At 42.0% G+C, this 25,343-nt stretch overlaps 1 protein-coding gene across 1 annotated transcript in view; it reads left to right on the top strand.

Annotated features, from left to right (window-relative positions):
* The window catches only part of Pard3b (par-3 family cell polarity regulator beta), a 992,131-nt gene that overhangs the window by 803,482 nt on the left and 163,306 nt on the right, over positions 1 to 25,343 (top strand). The window contains exon 20 of the mRNA XM_050154204.1: positions 21,967 to 22,269. Coding sequence (XP_050010161.1) covers positions 21,967 to 22,269 — 303 coding nt within the window. The remainder of the gene's footprint in view (positions 1 to 21,966; positions 22,270 to 25,343) is intronic.

Below are 25,343 nucleotides of genomic sequence, written 5' to 3'. Positions count from 1 at the left end.
ATACCATTCTTATTCAAATAAGTTCGAGTTTCTCTGAATTTGAAGGATCTTTATAAGTGAAATCAAAACCTATATACTATGGAATAATCAGAAATTTAAGTTCTCAAAGATTTATGTAATATGTTTTAGTGCATAGGAATCAGGCAGAGACTATGAGGGAAACACGTAATATGTTTTATGCCCTTATCAGAGCATTTGAAAACATGAGTTCTGTAGACATGTTTATGAATATATTTATATCTTCACTGTACATTGCCTGCTAAGCAGGAGTTCCTAATGAAGGAGTATGTCATAAATTCCAATCATAGCCTAAGCAGTTACTACGTTTTGGTTTAGAATGCCATGGTATCATTAACAGCTCTTGGCTGTGTGAAAGTCTTTCTGATTGTGAGAATTTTTGTCATGCTGAGGTCATGAGTGTGGCAGATGCATACCAGGCATGGATGTGAATTTGGAAATATTTTGAAATCAGTACAGCAGGCTGGCTCGGGCTTTTGAGATAACACACTAAGAAAGTTAATTTAGGAACCTTTGGTGCATCACAAAATAGGTTAACTACTCACTGAGGTGCAGATATTATAAAGTATGCTTAGGAATCAAGTTTTGTTTTGTTTGGCGTGTATTGACATTTAAGGAAAACAGTTTCTTTGCTAGAAGAGAATTTGAAATTCCTGTAAGTAACCCAAAACAATTTGTAGGTAACCCCAAACCATATCTCCAACCCTAGGTAAATTTCATTTTTTAATTATTTTTATTGCATTTATTTATTTGTTGGTTTGGGGTGTATGTGTGTGTGTGTGCGCGCGCGCGCATGTGTGTGCACGTGTGTGTGCGCGTGCACCATTTGGAAGGTGGAGGACAGATGTGGGAGTGAGTTCTCTCCTACCATGTGTACCCCAGCGATTACATTCAGGCCATCAAACTTGGCAGCAGGGGTATTTACCGGCCAAGCCTTCTCAACTGCCCCTAAATGAACACCTAAAAATATACTTCTTGGACAAAGACATTTAAAATAAAGAAACAAGCGAGACGTTACTTGTTCTCAGGGTCTGTCTGCGAGGAGACGAAGGTCAAGCAAGTGATCATCTTTAGACACTGAAGGTGGGGGTGCAGTCTGGTTTATGGGTTGCTTATCTTTGCTCTTTTCCCATCATAGTGCCCTGCCTGGCTCCTGTGTGCTGACATTTTGCGTGGACAATCACCCCAGCCTAGTGTAAGGGCGTTTCTCAATCTGCCATGCGCACAACATTCCTGAATGCCATTTGGGCAGGGCCTTCTCTGGGAGCTCACTGGTTCCTGGGACCTCATACTGAGGCCCAGTGGGTTTATGTTCATTTTAGTCTTTCTAAGTGGCAGTTCTCCTTTGATACCATTTTGTATCCTCTTGCTCTCTTAAACTTCCTCTTCTTTTTTCTTGTATTTATTTATTTACTTATTCATTCATTTACTTATTTATTTATTTTACATTTCTCACAGGAAAGACTACCTATATTTTGTCATTTCTGGTGAGTCACCCACAATTTCAGCTCTAAAGACAAGGCACGTAAGAAAGATTGGAAGCTGAAACATAGCTCAGTGATGGGACATTTGTCTTCTAGACCCTCTTTTCAATACCCAATGTAGAGAAAGAAAAAAGAAGGGGAACTAGAGAAGGAGGGAGAAAGACAGAGACAAGGAGAACAAGGGAAGAGGAAGAGAAGGAAGGAGAGAGGGAGACAGAGGAAGAAAGAAAGGAAGGAAATAAAATTATTTTGAAGTTCAATATTTTAGTGATTTAGAAAACTAGCATATATTTTAGATCCCTGAAAGTTTTACCCTGGGTCATGTTATCATGACTTTGAATATAATGTTAAATTAAAGTTATATAAAAATTATAAATTCCAAGAATTTTAATAGACAGTTTCCTGCTATGAATCACTTGTGACTTTTTAAAGTTACTTTTCTCTTCATAAAAGTTTCTAACCACTTCAATAATCCAGTACATAGTGTTGATTGTCATCTCGGCAGAATCTAGAATCACCTGGAAGATGGGCCTCTGGACATTCTTGTGGAAAAATATATCCTGATTTTAGTAAATGAGATGGTAAGACCCACCTACTGTGTAGCTCCATTCCCTAGACAGGAGATTCTAGACTATGCAAGAGGCAGATAAAGGCAGCTGAACTTCCAGGCTCTCGTCCATCACCTCTGCTTCTTTTTTGTGGATGCAATGTGATGGGCTGTACAAAATCCTGCCACTGTGACTTCAAACACAGTGGTTGACTGTAACCTGGATGCATACATGAATAGGGCAGCTAAGTTTTGGGGTGAATGGCAAGGTAATTAAAGCATAGATGTGTCTTCAACAAGTTCATGGGTAAGAGAAAAGGTAGAACACAATGAGTGTCATAATAGAAAGCTAACAGCAATGCGTTCTGTAATTGGGTATAAAATTGTATGATCATAGAGAAGGCAGGCACACAAAAAAAATAGAGTCATGGCTGGGACAAGAGAATAGGCCCTCTTTATCATCCACTATTTCTAGACAGTTGCAATGAAGTCATTAAATTCAATTATAAGGAACAACTTAACTGTGCAGCAAATTAAAAAAAAACGAGACTTTTAAAAAATTTAAGTTCTTAATCCCATCAATAATACATGATATTTTTTGCTAACTAGACAGCAATTTAAGACTCAGGGAAATTTATATTTGAAATCTAACGGATTTTTCCAAACCATCAGAGTGTTCTCTGTACAGTTTCTCTAAAGTTCGTACGGTGCAGTTGGGAAGTTTACAGCAAAGCTTCATGGGAAAAAATAGTTATCTAGTCAAGCAAGTAATCCTGAGTCATAAAATATATTTCTGAAGATTTTTGCTTGGGACATATAGAAAATGTAATTTACCCATAAGCTGTAATTTTACTCATTTGCAAAGCTGTATTTGGAAATCGATCCGAATATAGATGTATATATAAGTAAAGAGGTTGGTTATTGTCATCTAATTGTATGTTATACTGTGTCTTATATAAGCATGGTTTGTTAGAAATTAATCAAAGGCAGGGCAGACAAAATGAGCTCTAATCATAATTTTGAAAAACTGAAGAAGCCAACTAGGGTGACCAGAAGTCAATTTATTTTGTGTCTTACGTTGTCAAGAGTTTAGGATCCTGTCTGGTCTACTAGAAGGTGCACATTCCTGGTGTATACCTTCCACACTTATGTTCTTAAGTTCTGCAAATAGCAGTTATACCCAGACTTCATTAATCCTGACCCAGTTAACCAGATTACATATCATGAATACCCAGACTTCATTAATCCTGACCCAGTTAACCAGATTACATATCATGATGATTTGACTGGCAACTTTGAGTCTCACAGTGGTGTTAAAGCAATAGACAGTCACTAGAAAAACATACTGCGAATTTAGGGTTTTTTCCCCCCAAGACCCCATAAATGGTACAGACAACCCTCCTTTGAGCGCCTGGACAGTGGCATCCAGCCACAGCTCCCAGTGAGCCATTCTTCCCCAGGGCCGACAGCCAGTACTCTGCAGAGCTGTGTGCGGATAAGCCATGATGTCCAGGAGGCCTGGAATATTCATTGCATTCATTGCATGCATAGCAGTTCCTACTTATGCAAGGTTGATTGGGATATAAAGTTGACAGTGAGTCAAGGGGCGTCTTTAATTTATCATTTTCTGCACATTACACCAGAAAGGGAAAAGACAGAGAGAAGAATCAAGAAAAAGTAAGGTATGTTCTTCAGTGCAGAGCACTTGGTGGGCTGAGTGGATGGAGTTCCCAGCTGACCTCCGGTTCTGTTGTTACTCCTCAGCACCCACGCCCTGTGGGCTGAGAGGCAGACCTGCACAACATCGCTCCACGTAAGGCCTGCTCTTTTCAAAAAAGAAAAAGAAAAAGAATTCTACTCAGCGAGTTCCATTAAAGCGAGTTAAAGGATTAATATATTTTAGAAAGATCTGCAGCCAAGAGATTCAAACCAAAAGCATTTACTGCTTTACTCTCCATCAAGCAGAAAATTCAATTAACCACCACACACCTGGTCCCCTGAGCATTCTGGCCAACTCAGGCTGTGGAGCATTTATTAAAAGTATCTGTGCTCTGCCTAAGGTTCCAAGCCGGTCTGTGAAGGAGATAAAAGAAACTGTAGCACACTTGCAGGAGGGTCTGGTTGTGCGGGCACGCGAAGACGGCGTGAGTATCTCTCTTACCGCCATCAGATGTGCGCGCTGGCTATTGTCATTGGCAGCAACCGTTACCAATGCGCCGGCGCACTTCTTAAAATAGATTTCATTGTACTTAAGTTGGTGGGCCGTCTCCTCCTGAGTTTGGCACTATTATAGTTTTCTCACTTACAAATGACAGACAAGCTAAATGATTTACTCGTGAACACAATCCCATCCTGGGCTGTCTGAGCCCCTTACCACATCCCGTCTCTCCATTTCTGAAGCTGCAGGGCTGGCATAGCCGTCTGCAGCTGCGCTCTCCCCTGCAGAAGTCTGCTTCACTGACACTGCCTGGGTAAGGATGGTGCCTCCCACGAAGATCTGAGAGCAGAAATATAAATGTAAATTTTGCTCATTAAAACCATAATTAATTTATTGAGAGTGAATTGTTATTATTTCAGGGACGAATGCATATCAGAATATGCTGATTATTTTAATGAAGCAAGAGCCTCTTCTGGGATACTTCCAGGGTATTATTTGCAAGCAGGTCACTGCAGATTTTCTGAGGGGGAAATGAAAGGATTGCTGCTCATTTTCAAGTTTTGCTTTATTAAAAATGCAAAAAGAAATATGTGCTGTATAATGTGTTTGGAGTGAGGCTAAGAAGATATCTTTGTTTAGAAAATGGCCCAACAGCCTCTCTTAAACCCAACAACTCCCCCCCCCCCCCCCCCCGGGAGTTGTTTCTTGTACCACAGTCGTGTGCATCAGAGGTAACTTGTGTAGTTGTGGCACCCAGTCCATGTCCCCACTGTAACTGTTAGTATTGCGATGTGGAATGTTCATTCAGTTCTTTCCGTCTACCCCATCTTCAAAGTCAGCTACATGAGTCTTAAGAGAAGGTATCATCCAGGCCAATTCCTTCCGAATGATCTACCCGATTATCTTTTAATTGGCCCCTGTGTTTCTTTCTGGTTGTGTTCCCCCTGCCCCTACATTTTAGAAGTACATCCCCAATCCATTGCTGATCTTCTGTATCAGAGTCCTCTTCCCTGGGTTCCCATCATCACCTCCCAGGCACTGTGCTGTAGTTATGATTCTATCAGTGGGTAAGGCAAGCGATGCCTCTGCTTGGATGGTAAAAGACAAAGAGAAATCAAGTGCAAGCGCATAATGTGAATGAACAGAGCGATGTGGATGGAAGATGGAACTGGGCAGGGTGTCTGTCACAGGGAGACTCAGACTCCCTCTCAATAAGACAGTCACACCACAGCAGACACAATAGCAACTGCTCATCAAGCCTGGGGCCAAGGAGCCTGCGTGATTGGAGCTTTTCCTATGGAAGAAGAGTGATGTTAACTAAGTCACAGAGGAGACAATGACAGCTGTGCACTACAGAAGTCATAGCTTAGATCGTATGTGAATGATGAAGGAAGACGGGGCGCGTTTTAAGCATAGCAGTACTTAATAGGGGAGTCACTCGAGCTGCTACTTAAAGAGTGGGTTCTCGGGCTGGAGAGATGGCTCAGAGGTTAAAGAGCATTGCCTGTTCTTCCAAAGGTCCTGAGTTCAATTCCCGGCAACCACATGGTGGCTCACAACCATCTGTAATGAGGTCTGGTGCCCTCTTCTGGCCTGCAGACATACACACAGACAGAATATTGTATACATAATAAATAAATAATAAATAATAAATAAATAAATATAAAAAAAGACTGCCCATTCTTAAAAAAAAAAAAAGAGTGGGTTCTCCTCAAATGGAGACAGCTAACCACACATCTCTTCACTTTTAAAACATTTGTGTCTTTACTGATTAGGTATGACCCAAGTGATATCTAAATCTCAGGTAGGGATTAAAGGGTTGAAGGGCCTTGCATGAGCACAATAAACAACGCTAGGCCTTCCTTCACCCAGCACTTCACACATGCCTTTGTAATCTGGAGCTCCACTAAGAGGTGAGTCCACCCTTCTTCCGTAGTAAGAGATGTCCTGTGTTAGACACAACAAAAGCTAGTCTCAGGGACCACCAGGTAGGCAGAGGATTAAGAAGCCAGCTCTCGAGTAGTGGACCCCCATAGGGAGCAGACTAAGGACAAGGACTCAACAGCATAGACCTAGCACACCATCACTTGCTTGTAAACAGATCAGAAATTAGAACTCTTGTGCAGATTTCTGCCATGTCTAAAAAAATACCTTCGCTGCAATTCTCATGACAATGTGCATGTTATATAAGGACTTTTATGAAGCCCCCCCTCATACCTCTGTCACGTTCCAATGTAGACCAAGAGTTCCCTTAACAGCCTGTGGAACTGAATGGGTTCCCTCCTTGTTTCCTAACTGCCAGTCAACTCTTGTTGAGCTGTCAAGACGTTGTCTGGATTACCTTCTCAGACTGTCTCTAGTGGGGGACACTGATGGTCTAAGTGGCTAGTGTCTTTCTCAGTGACCTGTCCACAGTGTCCGCATTTGTCATCAGGAAGGAAACCCCGAGGCTGAGCTGCTCCCCTTCAGCTTAGAGCCCTCTTAACAAAGACCCTGCCGCTATCCTGTTAGAAGTAGTGCAGACCTTAGTGTCTGAACCTGATGGACACACCCGCATCTTCTCCCACGCGGCACTTAAGTGTGCCCCCTCCTTTTCATCTAGGCCAGCGCTATTCCTATCACATGGTAGAGCCTAGATTTAGAAGAATGTTTACCAGTATAGTTTCTCAAGGACAAACTCACACCTTAAATGACAGCTCTTAAGGAGAACCCCAGAAGACACTGTGGTTGGGTAATACTCTTTCCCCACCTACTTGAAGTCTCCAGTATCAGTAGCACAGAAGGGGAAGGACTCCTTTTCTTCTTAAGCTTCCCGCAGAAGGGAAGACTTGAGTTCTCCTGATGAAGTGCCCTCCACCTGTGAACTGGGCACACATGCTCGATGCTGTGAGTCTGTATCTCTACTCATGTGGCTACTGAAAGGTTATGTGTCCAAAGCAAGCTTGCCAGGCCGCGTGCCACCTCACAACACAGGGACAGAACAGCGTGTGTGTGTGTGTGTGTGTGTGTGTGTGTGTGTGTGTGTGTGTAGGAAACGTTCCCCACGCTTTAGCACAGTGACAGAGCAGCATGTGTATGTGTCTGTGTGTGTGTGTAAGGCTAATTCCCCACGCTTCAGCACAGGGACAGAGCAGCGTGTGTGTGTGTGTCTGTGTGTGTGTGTGTGTGTGTGTGTGTGTGTGTGTGTGTGTGTAGGCCGCGATCCCCACGATTCTGCACATTTTGGTGTGACTAAGCACTTAACTGCAAAGGTCAGAGCGTGGCCAGGAGAGCACCCACCAGGTGTGAAATTCTAGGTGACAAAACAGAAGGAAGAGGAGGCCTAAAGAGAACGGAAAGGATATGAAGCCTATTTCCTCTTATTCTCTGCATTTTTCCTGTTTCCTCTCCAGGAAGTTTGCGTAGGCCTCAATATCCCGGACAGTCAACATGAGGGACTTCATTCTTTTCCCTATGATGGCATTACCACTGTGTCAAAGGTCTCTCATCTTTTTTTTTTTTCAGATAGAACCCTTGGCAGTCCCTAAGACCAAAAAGTGCTGTATTCCAGAAAAAAAATTAATATAAAAGGAAAGAAATGCCTTATTTTCTCCACTGCTTCTCCTAGAGCTGCAGATAGAGAGCACACGCAAACGGGAGTTCTGGGGAGTAGAGACCACTTCTTGCCACACACGGGTGTCAATAACAATAAGAATAAAACACATCAGCAAGATATGAATTTTATTCAGCCAGCAGAGCTTGCTCAAGGGCAGATTCTTATAGCTGTCTCCTCGGTGTTGCTTTGGCCAGCAGCCTGGGAGCATCTTTAATGTCATCAGGCTTAGTGACACCGTTTTTAGGGTACTGTCTATAGGATTTCTATAAGGAATCATACAGTAGTAGAGAATATTTTAAGGAAGGTGTAGGCTGTTATTTTTCCACCCCCATCCTGCTTTGGGGCTAATTTTCCAAGGAAAGCTAAAGATGTTTACTAAGCATTTCTAGGAAATTTATCCACATTATGAGAATACAGATTACAGGAACTCAATGCATTAGCCATGGCAAAAGTTTAATGGGTCTGGGAAAGGTATAAATTTAGGGAAAATGTAAATTGCAGTACCGGGAGAGCCATCACTGCGTGGCAGGTCTCTTGAGATTGTAGTATTTAGTTGCCGTATGAAGGAGTAAAGAATGTTGCCATTTGACATTGTCAGAAAAACAAAAAAGATAATGGTCAGGAATTGCCAGTGGCTGCCAATCATGATTTTAGAGTATGCAGTCAACTCTATCATATATAACAACATTCTCCATGGGAAATTTGGTCGATTCTGGGCCATCTGGGATATAGAAAGTCTTTCTGTTATCTCAGCTGGGCAAAGAACCTGTTAAATAATCGAGACCCTTGTGAGTTAGGTGTTTTCAGGTCACGTCTGACCTGACCAGGCTTCCCAGACTTTATCATTTTGCACTGCTTTATGGCCATTTAGCATTTCTGGGGGGGGGGGGAACAATAGATCCTCAGCTTCAAGAGGAGAAACCCGGGAGATATTTTATCTCATAAATGATATCTGCAGCTGAGGACGTGGTTCTGTCAAGTAAACGTGCTTGCTATGTAGACATGAGGACCCAGGTTTGATTTCTAGAATTTTGTAAGAGTCAGAGATGGCCACACATGCACCTGTAAACCCAAGGCTGTGAGGAACAGAGACAGGAGGATTGTTGTTGTATACTTGCCACGAGGCTAGCTCCAGGTCCAGTGAGGGACTCTGTTTAAAGCAAATACAGATGAAGAGCGACAGAGAACACCCTGGCATCTTCTGGCCTCCCCACGCGCATTGGCATGCATACATGCACACATGCCCCCCAGACACTCATGACCCCCACGCTCGTATGCACGTGAGCACACAGACACACTCGAATGCTATCTACATATTAGATTTTTGCAAACCGGGAAGAACTCAATGTTTGTATATGCTAAGAGAAAAGCATAAGGAAAAGATCTGTATATAAGATTGTAGTAACTACGTTAACTAATTTGTATGTCAGTATTTTAGAATGTTAGGTTGCTTTGCAGAAATATATTTATTGTAAAAAGTAATCAATTAGCCCATCAGTTGAGGTCTCTTACCATATCAGATATGGTTTAGGCTACCTAGAGAAGTGAGTGGTGCCCTGCCCCGGCAGGGATGAGAAGACAGTGAAAAACCTTGCTGTCATTAAAGCAGCTTTGTTGAAAAGATGAAACATTGATCAAAAAGACGGCATTTTCTGGTCAGTATAATAATAATTTTAAGAATAATATTAATAACAATCAAACACTGCAATTGTTCTTGACCACGTATAGCTTGCGGCTTTGAAACCATATTGATAAGGAAAAGCTGGAGAAACGCGGCCTGTTCTCTGGAACAAAGGATAATTGTAGTGACCTAATTGTGGCTTCTATTATAAGAGCAGAATGATAGCCAAGCAAATTATCCCCACTGTCAAAGAGAGCGCTGCAGCAGGTACTTTGTAGTTTCTTTTTAACAACAAGACTGCTTCTCCCCCATGTCCCTCCCTGACCTGCAGCTCTGTCACCACTAGAGCTAGCAAACTTCTCACCTCCTCTCTACCCCTCCCCACTCTGCTGTTTGCCCTCACAAAATAGCAAAGAGAAATGTTGCCCCTAAACCTTCTTTGAACTGGGCAGACAGTCAAAACTGCGCCTAGCGACGTTAACCAGGCAGTTTGTGAAAGTACCGAAGAACTAGGAAGGTATAGAAGAGGAAGTAAGGATGGGAGAGCTCATTCAGTGGTATTTTACCTGAAGTCATAAAAGGCAAGCGGGAGACTCAGAAAGGAAAAATAAGGGACTCGGATCACAATGTGTTCATATCACGATTATGCGAGGCTCTTTGAAAAATCAAAGGGAAAATGCCCGGTAATCTGATGGAAAAATCAGCCAACGATACGGACAGCTCACGGAAGAGGAAATGAAAATGGCCCCTAAATATATGAAAAGATACTCAGCCTCGCATAATAGGAGCTGGGCTAATTAAAACCTCATGGAAACGTGACTTCTCACCTGGCTTATCAAACTTCACGAAGTTCGACAATGCGCCCTGACGATGAGACTAGAGACACAGCTGGCCTCTTGCAAGGCAGGTGGTAATGCAAAATAAAATAAAAGCAATACAGAAGGGAGCTTATTGAAATCTAGAAAAAAAAAGTATATGTGTGTTATTCTTTAACAGAAATCCTTCTATGAACAGACTCCAAAGCCATCTTAGTGAAATGCAAACTAACTGCTACAATTTGCTCAGGCATACTTGCTGTCCTGGAGCTTGACTCTATTCGCCAACTGAAGCTTTGTGGCAACCACAGAGCAAGTATGTTGTTACCAATTCTCTCAGAGTTCTGTGGTCATCAGCGTTTTTTAGCAGTAACGATGTTTAGAGAAAAGACTACTGTGGACTACATCACGGTATAAGCATAACTTTTATGTGCACTGGAGAACAAAAGACTTCATGAGTCACTTCACGGTGATACTCACTTGCTGCTGGGGTTGGAAATCGAGCCCACAGTCTCTACGAGGTATGTCTGCACTTGCCAAACTCTGGAGACACCCAAGTTTCCAAGACTCTTGACTGGTTAAATAAGCACAAGCACAGCACATGGTGAACTGCCACGAAGTTTTTGTTTTAAAACAACAATGTATCCATTGGTTCAAATGAAGTATTCTTCCAGATGTCTGGGTGAAAAAGCAGGATGTATGGTATCCTAGCTGTTGTATAACAGAGAAGGGATATAAATATATAAACATGGATGCTTAAAAAAAGTATAGTTACACTGTTCTGGATAAGCAAGAGAGATAATGAAAGCCGCACAGACAATTTTGTCCTATTTAATTTAGGAAAATAATACATTGAGGTTGGGGCGATGGCTCTATAGGTAAGGCGCTTGCTGTACAAGTGTGAGGACCTGAGTCTGGATCCTTTGAACCCAAACAAAGGCCTGGCCTGGCAGCATACATCTGTGTCCTCAGCTCTAGTGTGGCAAGGGGAGGTGTGGGGTGAGAGCAGGCTGGTGTCTGAAGCTGTGTCAACCAGTCTAACTAATCACTGAGCTCCAGGTTCAGTAAGAAACTAGCTCTCAAGGAATAATGTGCACAAGGCATGGGAGATTTTGCCTTAAATGCTAGACCTAAGAGTCAGAGGCAGGTGTTCTGAGTTCAAGGTCAACCTGGTGTGCATATAGTCTTCCAGGACTTCCAGGAGAGTTACCTGATGAAACCTGGTCTCAAAAGTGGAGCGTGGTAAAAGAGGACGTCCAACGTCAACCTCCAAGCATACACTCCCCGCAGATGTGCACACACGTGCACACCGGACAAACATGTGCACATGGCTTACATGTTTAGTGATAAAAGTCAAAGTAAAAGAAAGAATAGTCTCCTGAAAATTAAAAGCAAACCAAGTTAAATAACCTAACTAAAACAAATTGGTACGTAACCACTTAGGAAAAGTAACTGGGTAACATTAGAAACAGTTTTGACTGTTCATAGTGCAATAGAAAATAGAGAATTTCTATCTCTATTTTAGAGAAAATAGAAAATATTTTATTACAGAAAATAGAGCCAAGGTAACACCATAAGCTTTAATAGCCTAGTGGTAATTGCTACTGTCTAAATGTTTGGGCACACCCCCCAACCCAACAACATTCCTGTATTGAAACCTGATTGACACAATGAGATTAATAGGGGTAGGACTCTGGGGAGGTGACTGCGTAATAAGGGAAAACCTTTCTAAACTAGATCAGTCCCCTTAGAAGAGACACTGAGGCTGCTTTGCCTGTCTGTAAGGCACAGAACACAGTCAGAGGCCAGCAGTCTATGTCTGAGAACAGGATCCTCCCTTGACCCTGCTAGCACCCAGATCTCCAACACAAACCTCAGACATGTGGCTGATGAGCCACAGATTGAGACGTGATGCGATCATTGTTATTTTAAGTTATGCATTATTTAAAGTTGCATATATTATAATGCAATTATATGTTATATATACATGTAATACAGTTAATACAAATATAATGCAATTATACATACAAATACATAATTATATTAGTATAAAGAATCAAGATATTTTATTTTAAAAAGAATATGTAGGTTTTTATTTACAGTTAAGTAACATTTCGGCAGTGTTTAAACTTGGATCGGAATTATCCAAGATGATGATTTTTAAAAACTCTGTGCTTTCAGACACAATGGGAATCAAGAAGTAGATGCCTCACAAACCCAAAACTAGATCTACTATGTTACACGATCATGTTACTCTTGGGTCTATACTCACAGGACTCTAAGTCAGCACACATGGAGAGATACTTGCACATACTTTTTTATGACAGAACTACCCACAATAACCAGGCAATGGAACTGGCTTAGATGTCCATCGTCAGATGAATGAATAAAGTGTGTCATGTATGCGTGATGGACTTTTATTCAGCTGTATGAAATCATGTCATCTGCAAGAAAACATATGCAAATGGAGATAATCATGTTAAATAAAATAAGCCAGGCCCAGAAAGACAGACATCATGTGCTCTCTCTTGTATATGTAAACTAGGCTTCATGAAAGTGAAATACACACCCGTGCCCGTGTATGCATATATGACATGAATGTATAAGGTATTTGGGATGAGTAAAAGTTATAAGAAGTCAAAGGGGAACAAGAGAAAGATTTGAAGGAAGAAAGAAAGATAAATACTATAACATCTTATGTGTTGTGTATGTAAATACATGTGTACATATATGATGTGGATCTCATGGCACTAAGAGTATTTCAGTAAAATCTAAATATGTTGAGGGAAAGCGTCTATTATAGAAGAATTTGTGTGTGTGCATACATGTGTGTATCACTGTGTGTGTGTGTGTGTGTGTGTGTGTGTGTGTGTGTGTGTGATGAAGACAGAGAAAGTCTATTTTCAGGGAGGAAGAAGACAAGAGAAAGTGATGGGTGAGGAACAGAAACAAAGCACAGGGCTATACCAATATGAAAATGTCCTAAGAAACTCGTTATTAGTAAAATAATAGTGATGAATAAAGAGAAATGTGCACTTCCCAGCTCCACTCCTAGTAAACTCTTGTCAGTGAGCACGACTGAACCTCGACTGTGTTCATCCCCCATTCATTTCAGAAGGAAAGGGTACTTGGGGAACACCTTCTGCCAAATTAGAATGCGAGATTTGTTGTGAACCTGAGGCTACTTACTTGTCAGATCCCAGCAAAGAAACTATCAAAAGTAAATGGGTCAAGACAAAAGGACAGAGCAACTGACACAGGGCCACCCCACACGCCCCGCCCCCCCAACTCTGGGCAGCGTGCGCGGCAAAGGGAGGAATGAATGCACGTGATTAAAGCATTGTGTTCATGTATCATGGGTTAAATAAAAGTTCACAATAATTTCACAACCCCTGTAATGGGCAACACAGAAAAGAAGCCTCTAATAACTCATTCCCCCCCCCCCGGAAGTACCCAGGACAATAATGCCTTAATCTGGAAATCAGGAACAAAGAAAGAAGGACGGAGGGAGGGAGGAAGAGGGGGGAGAGGGAAGGAAGGAAGAAAGAAAAAAAAGAAAGAGAGAGAGAGAGAAAGGAAGGAAGGAAGGAAGGAAGGAAGGAAGGAAGGAAGGAGAGAGAGAGAGAGAGAGAGAGAGAGAGAGAAACATTTTTACTGATTTGCCTGCACTGGGAGAACTTCACTAAAATTAAAACTCCAACTTGTTGAGAGCAAGGTTTTCTTTTTCCTTTTTCTTTCTTTCTTTCTTTCTTTCTTTCTTTCTTTCTTTCTTTCTTTCTTTCTTTTTTTACTGTGTTGCGAAATAGAGCTTTTGTATTTATTTTTAATTATTTATTTTTTCAAAACTATCTTTTCTCATTTTATATAATCCCAGTTCCCACTCCCTCCCCTCCTCCCTATCCCTTCGCCTTTCCCCCCATCCTACCATCCCCCATCTACTCCTCAGAGAGGGTAAAATTTCCTATGGGGAGTTAACAAAGTCTAGCGCATTGCTTTGAGGAAGAACCAAGGCCCTCCCTACTATATGTGCACTGAAAAAGGTATCCCTCCAAAGAGAGTGGATTCCAAAAAGCCAGTAAATCCTGGTCTCACTGCCAGTGGCCTTAGCCATACAACTCTCACCCACATTCTGAGGGCCTATTTTGGTCCTATGCTGGTTCCCTCGCTGTCAGACCAGAGTTGGTGAGCTCCCATTAGCTCAGGGAAGCTGTTTCAGTGGGTGTCCCCATCATAGTCTTGACTTCTTTGTTCGTATTCTCACCTCTCCCACACTTTGACTGGACTTGGCGAGTCAAAAAAAGGTTTTCTTATAGAAGAATTCTAGATATATCTATAGATATAGATATAATGTGGCCTTCCAAATGATGATTTTACAACCTGTTATGAAATAATTCAGCAAAACTCGTTGATGGTTAAATGAAAAAGTAGTCACAGAACTTCCCGGTGGACTCCAGTTTGCTCTCTTGTAGGTAAAGTAGCATAGCCAGGCACTGGGTGCATTCTTAGGGATACAACTTAAAGTGCATCGCTGGGATGCTGTTACCCTGCAGCAACATTCTCATGAATTGACATGGTAACAGTAGTGAGTTATCTTCGGTGCCATTGCTGTCTTATCTAATCAAAATAAAATTGATTTTGATATACAACTTATATCCTATGGTAGTGGTAATTAGGAAAACTTCATATTAAAATATAGACTTGGAAGTACATATTGAGCAGAACTGCCTTCTGAACAAGGTTATTGGGCATTACAGGAGTGAATAAAATATTTCAATTAAATAAACAAGACAATCAATTTGTTGATAAGTCACTTATGAAAGGGAACCCTGGTTATCAGCCAGCTTCTCAACAGTCACACTGTTGTGCAAAGTGGAGCCACAAGTCTATGCTCAAGGAAAGACGACAAGCCAATAATTCAATCTGTCAAAAACAGCCTTTGGTACAGAAATCATATTTTTACACACTTAAGAAATGCTGCCTCAACGCATTCTTCTTGAGGAAGACACACTGTGGGTGTCAGGACTATGGGAATTTATTAAGTCTGATTATCTTTGTAGATTAAATGTCAAGTTATTTGCTGTGTTGGTTGGAATGAGAATGGACCACATAGGTTCATATGTTTGAATACTTGGTCCCCAGTTGGTGGAACTGCTTAGAAAATATTAGCAGGTACGGCCTTGTTGGAGGAGGCATATCGCTGGGAGAGTGACTTGAGGTTTCAAAAGCCAATACTATTTTCAGTTAGCTCTCTCTTCTCCTCCTCTTCTTCCTGTGTCCCCATCCTGTCTCCTGTCTTTCCTCCCTCCCCCAAGTGTGTGTGTGTGTGTGTGTGTGTGTGTGTGTGTGTGTGTGTGTGTGTGCCCGCCCTGCTTCCCATGGACCAACCTCTGAAACTCTAAGCAAACCTCCAATAAACTCTTCCTTTGAATTTCCTTGGTCATGATGCCTCATCACAACAATGAAAACAGACATCTGCAAAGGTGGGGCCAAATGAGAATTACACAGAAATGTGCTTTTACAAGGTAGGCATGGATCCACTACAAGAATGGATGGGCAGCATGAAGCTAGTCATAACACAGGGCTATGGAGCTCCCTTCACCTGCTTCTTAAGCAGCAGGATTCTTAGTGTGGAGGAGAGGAGATACAGGTGTGATACAGCTGCAGCTGGCAGGGAGACTGCTGTTTTTGGTTGAGAATGCTTAGGCCTCAGCGTGACAGAGCTGAACGGGGATCTTCATGAGAGGAGCCCAGCGAAAGGTCCCGAAGTAAAATAGGGTCATGACCTCAGAAGGGATTATGAAGCCTCTCCAGCCTCCTGTTTCTTTATGTAGTCTCTCTGACACATACATTTTTCTCCCACCATTGCCTGAGATGATGCACCCAAAAAAGCCCATCAACACCCATGCCATGCTGCTTAGACCCAAACCAGAGCTATTTAAGCCTCCTTTCTCTACTCACAGGAAATGAACTGACACGGACAGTCCCTGTATTACTTACATATATTAGTGCTCTATAAGAGTGTGTAATCTGGGGCTTTGTTTTGTAAAATGTAAGTATCTTTGTTTGATTTTATAATAAAAGTTAAAAATAAAAAAGAAGAATATTTAACTCTACTGACTTTTTAAATGTTGAACACATACATTAGATAAATCTTATGTGCTCATAACCTTTACTGCATACATCTTCTTGTAGAGAGGAGGTATCCTAAACCAGCCAGTTTCTACATCATATTTATAGGCCAGGACTGAGTAAAGACTGTATGTCTTTGCCCATTCCTAGGTGTCCCTCCCTCTAATTAAAGAACCTAACACCATTTCCACAATTTATATCAAGATGACAAGTTCCTTCCACACCCAGGCCACATGGCCCTGCCCTTGTAGTCCCCATGCATGACGGACCATTACCACTTTCTTTGTCACTGGATTGTAATCTGATAGACTTATGTCTCTCCTGTAGATGAACCAGGAACCAAGTATGGCTCTGTTCTTCTTCCTAATACGCAGTGTAATTGCAGCAGATACTGAATGCATAAACAGCCAAAAAAAATTAGCAGAAAAGCTCACTAGACACACTGAAGAAGTTTGTGGTCCCATTAGGGGCAGAACGTCGAGAGTGAATCAATAAAAGGTGTTGGTTCTGCTTTGTTTTTATAGTCTTAGTCCAACATGTGGAAATGGGGGATGTCCTCCAGTCAGAACAAAGGGCATGTTAGTGTATAAACACAACACATGGAAGCAGACTGGTTTGTGTAATCCACCTACCCTCTTCTCCAAAAGGAAGCCATTTAGTGACCGTTGTGAGCAAATTTTACAAGGCTTATATAATACAAATGTGTTCAATGCCTACAAAATTGGGCCTGAAAAAATGCTATTGCATTTGTTCCCATTTGTAATTTTCAACTTTTATTGAAATGAAACAAACACACAGAAATTTCCACAGAAATCAGTGGATTAAAGAACTTTATAGCTGTGTATTTCTGACAAATGCAGAGCTTACTGAAGCTACATGGTGTAGCGAAGACAAAGCAGTGAGGCCATAGTGAGGCTATAACTAACAAACTCTGTCCTCTGTAAAGATTAAAGAGAGATCTTTTACTAATGGAAGTTGAGTACTCTTAGTAGAAGGAGTTGAGCTGAAGGAACAATAATTTGTCATAACCGAGACACTTACCTTAAATACATATAAAAATTCCAAAACATGTCATATACAAAGGTTACATTAAGATGCGTTTCTGGAAGCAACCACATTATGACTTTCCCATATATCCTGCCAAGCAGTTCCATGCGGGAATGTCAGTGTGTAATTTACAAATATCACATCTTCCTGTATGGTTACCTCCCGCTGGCTTCTCACCTCCCTTTAGAAAAGGAATAACGTTAAGTTGGGATAGTTATCTCGCGCTAATGACACTCCTTTGGAAGGCCCTAAAACCTTTCAGGGGTGGATCCTTGCTGAAATAAATATTTCTGTGACTAATTAAATGTATTTCATACCCTACAAATGTTTGAGATTTAAATTAGAATGTATGCTACAACATCATTTTGAGTGACACAAGAATAGTAATTTAAGGTCTCACGTGTTCTCCTGAGATAACGCCCTCCTCCACTTTGCTGTGTTCCTGCCCTGGGAGTTGATTTTCTGTGATCTTTGATTTGTCAACTGTCCTGCTCCTATATGAGCTGAGCTTGCCCCAGTGCTTCGTTTAGTTTGACGAGTCTAGACTTTTCCTTCACCTCTTCACCTCCTTGCCGCTTCTTTTTCTCCCTACTTTGTCTCCTTGAAGTCTCCCCATAGACAGGAGACTACTCACAGGGCAGCCGGCTCTCCCAGTCCATTAACCCCCATTTGAAGTTGGGTCCGCACATAAACACAGTTCTAGGCCCTTCCCTGTCCTCTTTTACTTAGTGAAGTCACGCTGACTGTGCGCCTGCAGACTTTCTTCCTTACTTCAGGGAAATATGTGCCTGGCTAAAACTATAAACATGTATTAGCTCTTGGCATCACCCCTATTTTAGTCTCAATTTTATTGCGAAGCGTGGCACTGTAGCCACTTTTCATTCTGTTAGGGATTCATTTTCTTCCCCACTGCTCCGCCATGTGATGTTTTGGGGAATGGCGAGCTAGCCAGGCTGTCACTCCGTCTTCTGCAATCCACTGGAGATCCCCAGTCTGACTGAGACATGCTCTTTGAGGAAACCGTTCTCGGGAACAGATTAACGTGGTGTGCTGGCTACTTTTATGTCGGCTTGACCAAAGCTAGAGTCATTTTGGAAGAGGAGACCTTAATTAAGAAAATGCCTCAACTGATGGCCTGTGGGTAAGCCTGTGCTCCATTTCCTTAAATGCTGTTTGATACGGAATGGTTCAGATCACTGTGGGCTAGTAATCCGGTAAATAAGAAAGCAAATGAACAAGCTATGAGGAGCTGGCCAGTAAACAACACTCCCCCCATGGCCTCTGCTTCAGTTCCTGCCTGAAGGTCCCTGCCTTGGCTTCCCTAGACAATGGACTATAAGCTATACAATGGAATAAACAAAACAAAGTAAAACCAGTTTTCCCCGTATTGCTTTGGGTCATGGTGTTTGATCACAGCAGTAGAAACCCTAACTAATACAAGTGGGATATGGCGACGTACCAACATCTCTTTGAATAAATCAGACTGACATAGTCCAATAAAACTCCCTGCAGTTGGGGAATTTGTCCACATCTTCATTGTCAGTTCAGCAGCCACTGACTATATCTAGCTAATAATCACTTGAGTGAATTTTTAAGACTAAAAAAGTTTTATTTTATTTTAATTAATTCAAGTTTAAATTTATAGGGCCACACACAGCAAATCTAGGCAATATAAAACATGAACACTACACACCATAGCCAAGGAAATGGAAATTAAAAGGGACAATCAAGAAATATAATGGGAAGGAGGTAAACTGCCTTCAACGAGGGAAAAAAGATGTTTCAATCATTCAGAGTTAGTGTACTCAGGACAATGGGGAGTGAGTGGCACCATGAAATGAAAAGGTTGCTAGGTGATTCTGAAATTTGAGGATGTTAACAGGTTGAGTTTCCAGTGGTCAGTAGACTCCCAAGTAGAAACAACTAGAATTCTCAGACTGCACGGGGTGGAGGAGAGTCACAACAAGACATATGAACTGGTTTCCTTTGACACGGTCTTGAGAGAGCCCCCTCTCTTTGCTCTTATGTACCCCCTTTCCAAGACTGCCTCGTCCTCCCCCACATGGAGAGACCCCGAAATACAGCATAATAATGAGGGTGCAGAGAAATGACCACTTCACCTCCTGGGTGATTAATATGGAATTAGTTCCTGCCAGCCTCAGTGGTGCAGGGGAGACTGAGGAAGAATTGGTTTTGTTTTAGCAAAGAAAAATACAAGATCCCATGTCTTACATGGAGAACCTTTTCATCTATGAGTCTCTACATACTTAGGAAGCTTAACTAATTTGAAAAACCTCAAAGAAAGAGAGACATGAAATAAAGAACTCAGATGCTGGTGTCCTATCTCTGCTATTTTAGAAAAATCAGGCTTGGCATTTTCGTATTCCATTAATCCACAAGTGTAGCCCCACGCGGCGGCCAGGGGGTATATATCTTTCTCCTGACGATTTCTCTCAAGGCATCGCAGTTATGAGAGAGAGGGAACACACAGAATCGCACCCTTGGACTTTCCTGGCGTCTTTTTACCTTATTTACAATGGAAATCCATCCCTATCCTTGTAGTACGGTAAGCATTCTCTAATAAACCAACCTGCACCATTCCTTGGAAAATGGAAAATCTTGGCACAATGCCCACTTTAGACTGAAACTCAAATTTCATTGGAGCAGACTGTCTTCTTTATAAAAAATTTTCCAAAACAAACATCCATGAATCTGGGACACTCTTGCATTGAAAGGGGACAGGAAAGGCACTTTAATGGGCACCCTGCTGTGTAATCTTTTCATCTTAATTCAGAATTCCTTAGAGATACAAACTGCCTTATGAAAAAAATACAAATCCTTCCAATCATTTATATGTCAGGTACGTTTTTAGCTTAGTGAAAACAGGTATGCAATAATGTATCCTGGCATTTCTTTTCATCTGTTGTGACCCCGAGGTAGGTGCTGCTTTTCTGCCCTGTGCTTCTTTCTGTTTTATTTTGTTGCTTCTTTCTCTTGCCCAATTTCTTCTCCATTCTCCTGAGATTAAAAAAAAAAAAAAAACTAAAATACAAACACTGTCCTCTCTCAAGAAAAAAACAAAATACTTTGAAAGACCATGCCTTCTAACGATTTCGACAAAGGGTTTGATGTCTGGAAAAGGAAAATAGCAGCTACATACAGAAACAACTGTATTTGTTTGAAGAGAAGTTGCTGGGGACTTCGGGATCTGTTTATACCTGGTCCAGGGCTTCTGTCTGTGTCTACAGGCAAACATAGACCTTTCACCGCTAGCCATAGCCTCTTACTGTCTCTGAGTTATGTATGGATTTCAATTTTGTCCCCATCCTGTTCAAGGCAGGATCATCTTACTCTCGCATCCCATATATCCTACATCTTCTTTTCTCAAGGGGGAAAGGTAAAAGGTCCTCCGAACACCATCCACATCATGGGTGTCGAATAGGACATCTAAGTGAGCTTCCCATCTTAGTGCACTAGTCTAATGCCATCTGGATTCGTCCTTACAGTTCAGGTGGGTATAGAACCCACCTAAATACATGTTCTGCTCCATCCCCAGTCTCTACATACTGTCACTGGCTACCAGTAACTTTCTGAGCTAGCACTTAAAGCTTCAGGGCTATGGAGTTCTGCCAGTAATGAGTTTAATTTACTTATATGTGCCAATTCATCTCTGTCACAAGCCTATTAATTTCTTCATTATTTTACTCTGTCCCTGGCCCTTGCACAATGAGGCACAATGATCCCCATTTGTGTAACAAGAAGAAAAGGTGGAGTCTCTTATAAATTACCTTCAATTCTGCTGCTTTTAGTGAACAGGCAGTCCCTGTATTTCTTTTTCATATTTAAATCAATGTTTTCAAACTCTTCTTCAGAAGAATACACTGAAACTCTGGAGTGCTGAAGAGTGACATCATAGCAAAAGTGTAGGCTTCTGATGGGCACTTTCCCACGCAGCCTTGTCCCAAGAAAGACTTTCACCGCACCTCTTCCAAGGCGGACGTTTGCCACAAGCGCAGCTCCTTTATAGGGAGGGACTGCTGTCAGTTCCTCGTCAGTCACAGATGTCTCCATATACCTGTAGCATCAGTCGGAGATGTCTCAGGGTACCTATAGCATGGCACCCTTCATCAGTCAGAGATGTCTCAGGGTACCTATAGCATCACGTCCATTCATCAGTCAGAGATGTCTCAGGGTACCTACAGCATCACGTCCATTCATCAGTCAGAGATGTCTCAGGGTACCTATAGTATTGCACCCTTCATCAATCAGAGATGTCTCAGGGTACCTATAGCATGGCACCCCTCATCAGTCGGAGAGGTGTCAGGGTACCTATAGCATTGCTATCAAAGTGAAGACTGACAAATAAAGGTCATGGATTTAGAACTAATCCTCTTGTGCTTTTGACATTTCTGCGTGGTGTAATCTTGAAGACACAGGAAGGTGACAGCTAAGGGGTTAGCAAGAGTTAACAGAGATCTGGGAGACTGTTTCGTTGTATTAGCATCTGAAAGTCACATTCGCCTGCACCACCTCTCTCTTCTCTATTTTTCAGGACTGGAGGCAAACACCAGGAGCTAAGGGAAAAGCTGGCAGGAGGTCTTGTCGATTATGCCGCTGGAGCCGCTGGGCCAGTGCATGACATGGACGATGATGAAATGGACCCCAATTATGCCAGAGTGAACCACTTTCGGGAGCCCTGCACATCAGCAAATGTCTTTAGATCTCCGTCTCCCCCTCGAGCTGGACCACTGGCTTACCCTCGGGATGGACGTCCTCTGTCTCCAGACAGAGACCACTTAGAGGGTCTCTATGCCAAGGTCAACAAGCCATATCATCCTCCAGCCCTGGCTGACAGGTAATGCTATGAAAGATGGTTTGCAGTTTTAACTTAGTAAGTCTCAAATCATCCCTACCGCTGAAGCAAATAAAAGCATATCCTTCAATCTATTAAAGCTAAAATGACATGGTGCCCTAGACAAGTGTTCCACTTTGACCTACCATGAAGGTATCAGTCATCAAAAATAAAACAATAACTGGCTATAAGGTGGCATGAATGAATGGTAGCAGCAGAGTCATGGTACAACAGGGAACAATCCTTGCAGGAATACAGTGCAGAGAACTAATGATGAAGACTTTGAAGGCCTATTATCTTTTTGTCCTGAGAGCCCTATTGTAAGAAGATGGCATGAAACATGGAGGTGAGGAGTCAGACAAGGGAAAATGGCTTCCAAGTAGGCATAATTGGAGCGGGGTTACAGATAGCTACCACAGTGCAGGAGACTTTGAAAAATAAGATCGGGATTTTCCAATCGAGGAAAACTAAACTGCCTGGCAGATGTGGAAAATGAGATAATCTTGGTCCTAGGAGTTTGATGAAGCGGCAAAAGATAGGATGTGACCTGGAGACTTAGGAGCAAGGGAAAGAGGATATTGAGAACGTCTGTCTGGATCAAGTTAGGAGCAAGATGATTCCAACTGCACCTCTTGCCCAAAGAAGAATGTCCTGTCAGGGAAAGGATGTCCTAAAAGAACTTCGGTCTGTATGCATCGTCATGTGACCTTGGAGTCAGGAATGAGTGGATAGAACTTGTTCTAATTGACTGCTGCTGTTTGAGATCTGTAGGGAGAAAAGGAAGAGGATGGTGCAAGAAGCGCTCATGCTAGATGAAAGAAAAAGACTCATTTTCCAGATCCCCTAGGGTTCCGACGACCACCGGGACCCTAGCAGTAGCCAGCTTTTGTGTGGTAGCATGATATATCGCGTATGTTTACCGTTTACACATTTCCCCAGCTGGGTGATATTATGCACTTTCAATTAGGTTGGGGAGAGGAAGGGAAATCATGGCATTTTATGCAGACTGTAAAGTGTAGCTTCACAAGACTGATTACCTTTCAGAACCTTTCCAATAACCAAGTGAGAAGCGAGGAGCAATTTTTAATCCTTACTGTCAAGCTTCCAGGTTGATGATATTAAAGAAAGATGGTCAAGTTTTGCATTAAGACAAAATGAAAATATAAATTCCTATGACTGTGTGATGCGGCCATCATAAGCAAATTGCTAATTCCAAGGATTGATTAAGAGTTGGCCTTTTTCTCTCCAGTCTTCTCATAGGGTTGAATTTTATCATGTAAATAATAATGCTATTCTAGAGTCTATTCCAGGCTAAAGCATAGTCAATCTTCCTTTCCCCCAGTCAGAAGGGCTTCGTAGCAATCCTCTTCGCATACATACGATAGAACAGCAACACATGAAGACTGTATTCCCCAGACCTTCCCGAGCTGGTGTGCTCCAGTGCTGATTCCATGGGAGTAAATGTGGGACATTCTAAAAGAAGAGATTATACCAAACCAGAAGCAGAATTAACCCCCAGAAATAGGGGTTAATTCTCTTTTACTGTAGTCTTTTTTCAATGATGTGTTAATATGCACTGTTGACACCCGAGAATACTATACAACCAGAACGCATCGTACCCAGAGTATTTGTCACTAAAGTTTATTTTACCCGTATTTTGCTAAGACTCTGTATTGTTCAGATTCCTTTATCTGTGACAAAAATCCACGAGACAAACAACCCAAAAGCAGAACTCTTTGTTTGTATGTGGTTTTGTAGGTCTCAGTATGTGCCATGGCCACTCAGCCAAGCTGTTCCTGGGCTCCACATCATGGTGTGAGAAATGTTTGGGGGCAAAGCTACTCTTCTAGAGACAGCAGGAAGCAGAGAGGACCAGGCCCTTCAAAGTCCTGCCCTTCCTGGTGGTTAATATTGGCTGTGAACTAGGCAGGGTCTAGAATCTGGACGTATCTGTGAGGGAGTCTCTATATTAGGCTAGCTGAGGTGAAGACCCATGCTAGAGTAGGCATCAGCAAGTATTTCATGAGTCAGAATTCCATACTAAATCAAAAGGGAGGGGCAAGCCGAATAATAGGGCTTATCTGGCTTCCTGATAACGTGATCAACTGCTTTGGTTTCTTTTCTCATAATTTCTCCATCATGATAGGCTGACTGCACCCTCAAACTGTTAACTAGAATAAACTTTCCCCCACCGAAGTTGCTTCTTCCCAGATATTTTCTCACAGTGAGGGGAAGAATACCAAATGTTCCCCCAGACCCTTGCTTCCTCATCTATGACCTTATCAGCAGACCAACCCACTGACAAAGTTGCCATCTCTCTGTGACCTCAGCCATAAACACTGTTGCACTGGCACCGAACCTTCAGTACTGAATCCATAGGGGACATTTTTAGTTCTAAACTATAGCACACATGTGGATACACTGTTGCCCATGTGGTAGTCCAGGAAAGAAAACTCATTGCATAATGTTAAAGACAGCAACTTTAAAACACTGCCAGAAAATGGTTTCTTTACTGCCAAGCCAAGGTTCTGTTTGAGTAACAGAGTCTTCACTTTGGCTCTGGCCTCTTCGTGTCAATGAGTGCTCCAAATCTGCCTTCTACAGAGCCTTAGGTAGCTGTTAAACTTTTGGATAGCAGATCAAAAAGAAACTCTTTTTACCCAGAATTGTCTTGATTCTGCTCTTATCTTTAATTGTGTTGAAACTCTGCTCTGTTCCTTTTTCTTGAAGTCTTAAAGCAAGCAATTTTCCCTTGATGCATAGCAAGCACTATGAAATGGTAGTTATTATCATCATGATTACTATTATGACCACTCATACTGTCCGAGAGCAATGAAATTCTGGGCCTACGTACATATAAGACAGTTGTCCGAGCAATGTCTCCAAGCAGATACCTTATTTTCTGAGTTCTAAACCTATCTTATTTTAAAGTAAAGGATGTATCACTTTCTGACCCATCTGTTCAATCATTCTTCATTCAATAAGCGTTCATTTGTCACTTACTATGTCCTAGATACTGTAGAAAATTCCAGGGAATATGGGAAGATGATCCTGACATATCAATGAGGACTAGAGGA

Source organism: Alexandromys fortis, unplaced genomic scaffold, assembly GCF_014885135.2.
Source record: "Alexandromys fortis isolate MF-2015 unplaced genomic scaffold, M_Fortis_MF-2015_v1.1 scaffold_40, whole genome shotgun sequence".
Taxonomy (NCBI): domain Eukaryota; kingdom Metazoa; phylum Chordata; class Mammalia; order Rodentia; family Cricetidae; genus Alexandromys; species Alexandromys fortis.
The sequence above is the reverse complement of the archived record's forward strand: the minus strand, read 5'-3'. Positions and strand labels throughout refer to the sequence as shown.